The sequence below is a fragment of the Artibeus jamaicensis genome, unplaced genomic scaffold, assembly GCF_021234435.1.
Source record: "Artibeus jamaicensis isolate MK-2021 breed Jamaican fruit bat unplaced genomic scaffold, CSHL_Jam_final scaffold_3047, whole genome shotgun sequence".
NCBI classification, from domain to species: domain Eukaryota; kingdom Metazoa; phylum Chordata; class Mammalia; order Chiroptera; family Phyllostomidae; genus Artibeus; species Artibeus jamaicensis.
In genome coordinates, this window is record NW_026522035.1 from 36,548 (window position 1) to 41,579 (window position 5,032).

At 40.9% G+C, this 5,032-nt stretch overlaps 1 gene segment (V, D, J or C); it reads right to left on the reverse strand.

Moving 5' to 3' along the window:
* Window positions 1–498: 498 nt before the first annotated feature.
* Window positions 499–1,146, reverse strand: LOC128626115 (T cell receptor alpha variable 21-like). The segment is given in 2 exon segments: window positions 499–824; window positions 1,016–1,146. Coding segments are annotated over 2 exon segments (378 nt in total).
* Window positions 1,147–5,032: the final 3,886 nt, after the last annotated feature.

A 5,032-nucleotide genomic window follows, 5' to 3' on the forward strand; every position in this document is an offset into this window, starting at 1 on the left:
GGAGGAACCAGAATAGCTATCATATTGTGCTCTCTTTTCATGGTGCCCTTTATAAAAGTTCTACCAATTTCCCTCAGGTTTTAGTATTTGACCTTCTATGTCAATCTTTTCAGAATGTCAAAATATGACATTTTCTTTTGTTACTAAAGTGATGGTCATGTCTTTTAAGATACCGTATTTTAATATATTCTTAAAAGTCTGACAGAGAATTCAATGGCAAGAATTTTACTCTGTTCTTTATTCTTTTCAGTGCTCTCTCCTTTGTGATATTAAACCTCAGGCTTTTGTACTGGTTTTAACAGAGTAAGAACTTCACGCTGAGAAACAAAATACATCAGATAGTATTCGACAACATTATGTATCCCTGTGCATGTGGTTTCAAATAAAAATATTTGACATTTTTCTATAAAAAGCCCCTCACTTTTCTCTTTGCTCAGACCCAAGGTACAGTCAGTGTCCTGGAGCCCCTATAGGGGGCAGTGCAGGGCTCTGCAGGATTTAGGTGCAGGTGCAGGTGCAGGTGCCACACTGTGTGCTTGCTGCACACAGGAACGTGGCGGAGTCCAGGAGCTGAGAATCCCTCACGTGCAGGGAAAAATGCAGGCCCTCCGTGTTAACTCTGGCTGTGAATTTTCTGCTCACCTTCTCCTTCTCATATGATTGCATTCGCATCAGGTTGCTGAGGCCTTCCCCAGGATCCTGTCTAAACCACTGGAAGCTGTCGAAATTGCGGTCTGTATAACTACAGTTGAGTGTGAAGCTCTCTCCTTCCTGGACTTTCAGGAAAGCTGGGCTCTGTTCCACCTGTGGTTGTTGGTTTGACCCTGTTCAGGAGAGTGAAGAGGTTTTCATGCATAAGGAACTGTTTTTCGTTCCCCTTGGTTGTTTTATATTGCTTAGAATAAAGCCCAGATTGTCCCTGGGATCCTGGTATATTTCATTATCAGAGGGATCTCATTTGTCTTGCTTGGCCCTTCCTCTCCCCTCTCACTCCCCCTGACTCCCCCTCACTCACAGGGTAGCTGCACACACAGGAGCATCAGTGAAGCTCCCAGGGGAATCTCCATCCTTGCTTCTTCCTGGAGCCTCTGAGGATTCAGTTGGGAGACTTGGGACTGGCTGTGTTCAGTGGGCCCTGATCTCTGTTCCTGATTCTTCTGTTTCTTTTCGTGTGGACACCTCTGGTGATCTTCATTCTCTTGTCACAACCAATCAAAACTCATTTGTCACAACAAAGACATCATTCAAGATCCTCTTTCTGGAGCCTGTTCAGAGTTCTAGCTTCCAACCAGTCACTTCTGTCAATGGAAGCACTGCCCCCATGTGGTCTGAACTTTTCATTACATTTTTTCCTTTCCTTTTCCCTCTTAGTACAAGGTAACCCATTATGATCAGTTGAAGGAATTAGAATGTACAGAGAGGGGAAAGAAGAAGACAAAGAGATATAAAACAAAACAGAGTCTCAAAGTTGTCTCTGGGGATGACTGCCTGCATATTCTTAGTGCCTGGTACTGCCTCCTCACTCTCCTCACCTTCAGGGACCTCTGTGTGGGTCCTTTGCCTCTATGACTCTGTGCTGCACTCTGAGGGGCATAAATAAAAGGTTGGAAGAAGAACTGGGTGCTTCTGGTTAGGGTCTATCATGCTTTGTTAAATTTCTCAACCTGAACAGCTTTAAATTTGTTAAAAGAGTTAGACCTCTCCCATATTCTATCTAAATATATAAAGAAGGGAACTATAATGCCTTTTAAAAAAGAGATCCTCACCTTTGACAGATCAACCTCATGTTGGCTAACTTCGAGAATTCTAATGCTTTTCTAAATATCTAAGTCTCGCTTATATTAAGATCTGGACACCAGTGCAAAATCTGGTAATTTCTCATATTTTTATGTATTGGATACTGAAACCCTGTTTTATGGTCTCCTATATTTTCATCAAGGATTAGGGACTCAAGAGGGTAAGAGATTAAGGAAGAAAGTTCTCTTCTATTCTTTGCATCCAGTTCTCACATTGAGGATTTTGGGTACCTACTTACCCACATTTTCCCACCTACATTTCCTGGATAACTTGGCCCTAGTAAGTCTGTTGCCATCCTTTTCTCCCTTCATTTCTTACTGTGGGCCTGAGCTAAGGGGCTGAGAGTCTGTGATGAGTAAAGAGCTCTGATCTCCTTTCGTATTAATTATATATGTCTGTCTTCCATTCTTATTCATATGTGAAATTATGTCAAAATAGGAAGGCTGCTCCTTCTAGCCTTTACCCTGAAGCCCAGTGTAAGTGAAGCTCAGACTGGAGTTAGCACCCTCTCAGAGGTACAGGCCTGAGATGAACTGTGCTCTACCTTCTCCTGTCCTCTCACTGCTGCTTGAGAAAAAACAGCAGGCACCTGGGGTAGTTGCCAGAGTCGCTGGTCGTTTGCAAATTACTACACTTTCCTGGGTATATGATTGTTCTTTTTTCCAGTCAAATCATGTCAAGTGTGGCACTGCAGAGACACCAGCAAACCTTCTAGGTGTCCTAAGATTTTCTCACTACTGATGAGGACATTTAAGAATGTTTTCAAAGAAAAGAATTTTAGTTGAAGAAGTGAAGAAGTTGTTCCAGTGGTTTGGAAGGAGTAACATTTACATGAGAGTTTCCCTTGGATGTCTTCTCCTCTGTGGTGATGTTAACATTCCAGATTGTTACCAGCAGGAATGTACCTAGTGAAAGGTGATTAACAATTTTTCCAGGCAATGATAGACACGGGTTGTAGGAGGTCAACAATAAATGCTGAGCATCTACTACGTAATGTTTATTTACCTTAACTCTTTGGGATGTTTAATGAAATGTACAAAGTAGAATATGCTAATAATAAAGTTGAGGAGATTAGAAATACACATATAAAATCAACTAACTCTTGGGGCAGTGCATGATAAGCATTAGCATTACTACAAAGAGAAGCAAAATATAGGAGCAAACTATTTGCACTTGACAGTAAGTAGCTTTCTCTGGCCAGCTGGCTCAGTTGATTGCAGCATTGTGGTGTACACTGAAGTGTCATGGGTTCAGTTCCCGCTGGTGGCACATATGGGAAGCAACTGTTCAATATTTCTCATATGCTTCTCTCTCTCTTTGCCTCCCCTTTCTTCTTTCCCTTAAATCAACAAACATATTCTTGTGTAAAGAAAGAAACAGTAAATATGTATTTTAAAAAGTAGTAGCTTAATAAAGGGCATGAGAGTTATGGAGTAAAATCATAGGATCAAATTCCATTGATGCAGAAACACCATGTAATAAAATACAATGCACTCATGTTAAAAACACCAGAAGAAGAGTTAAGAACTAATTCCTTAACATAAAAATGCAAATGCCACTTCCCCAATTCAGCACCTATGTATGGAGAAATGCTGGAAGCTTTTCTATTAAATTTAAGAGAAGGACTATTATGTCCAATACTTTTAGCCCTATTTAACTAACACTGTGTTGGGGTGACTAGATAATGCCATAAGCCAAGAGAAAATAGTGAGTAGCATAGGAATTTGAAAGAGAGTTAAAATATCATCTGCTTGTTTGCAGATGAAATGATTACCTATCAGAAAAAACAAAAAAAGGGAAGGAAAATCACTACTGAAATACAGGTTATAACATAAAACACAATTAAAAATCTATCATTCATATGCAAAAACAAAAAGTAGTGAAAAAAACAGCACTTTCATTTTTAAATGTACATTTTAATTGACTTTTAGAGAGAGAAAGGAAGAGAGAGAAGGAGAACCATTGATTTGATGTTCCACTTAATTGGAGGGGTGGAACCCACAACTTGGACATATCAGGATGACAGTCGAAATAACTGGGCTACTCAGCCAAGCCTGAAAATAGCACATTTTTCTATCCCACAAAGGGTGTGTGTGTGTGTGTGTGTGTGTGTGTGTGTGTGTGTGTGTGTGAAAGAGAGAGAGAGAAATAGAGAAAAGAAAAAAAACTCTTAATTGCAAACTGAAACCAAGCAGACAGGTCAATTCAATAGAATAGTAAATAAAAAATTAGGCCCAGTTGGGTATGGACATTTAGGGTATGATAAAGAGGGCATCACATCCCATTGGAGGGGCTTCTCAGTAAGTATGTTGTACTAACAGGTATCTTTTCTAAATATAGGTAACAAATGTGATTATGATAGCATCCCGCCTCAGACACATAATCTTCATGTAGAGGTTCCTGTGCTCATGTGTTCTTTATAGTTTTTTTTCTGTACTCTTTAAGACTTTCCATGGGTTATTTAAGAAAAGATAATTCTAAAGGAATCCAAGGATAGATAGATAGATAGATAGATAGATAGATAGATAGATAGATAGTCTGCTTGTGATCCAGATGTTATGCTGCTTTTCCTTTCTTATTTCTCTTCCCACCTTTTCCCTTGCTCTCAGAGGCTGGGACAGGCAGGTGGAAGAGAATGAAAGTCTCTCCATTCACTCTCTCCCAGGCTCAGTAGCCTTGTCTCCTTGGTTATTGAGACTGCTCTTCCTCTACGTGAACAGCTCTGTGGTGTGGAGAGGTTCTTGCTCCTTCCTCCTGGTTCTTATCTCTGTCCAGACAGGGTGGCAGGTATCTCATAATAGTGTTAGTGGTTTCTTCAGGGGCTACAGAGCCCTCACCTGCATTTTCCTGGAAAGACTGACCAGCCCCAGGGTCAAGCCCTTCCTCATGAAACCCACAGTTGGAAACTTCACAGCCTGATGCTGTCAGGGACTTTGCTGAACCTCTTGAAGGGATCTTGTGGGCCCCTTGGGGACAGGTGTAGGTTCAGGCAAGTTGGATCAGGCAAAAACCTTGTGGCACCTCTTGGAGACAGGCATGGGTTCAGGCAAGCTGGTTCAGAAACTAGACAGTCTCATAACTCACAGGAAATTCATGAAGTTTGAATAAAAAGGTAGGAAGGTAATCTAGTGCACCTTCTTTTAGGTCTGCTGTCTTTCTCCTGTTTATATATTTGCCATAGGCAAATGTGAGAATGCAACCTCACATTCTCTGCAAGACCTCAGCTAGTGAAGTG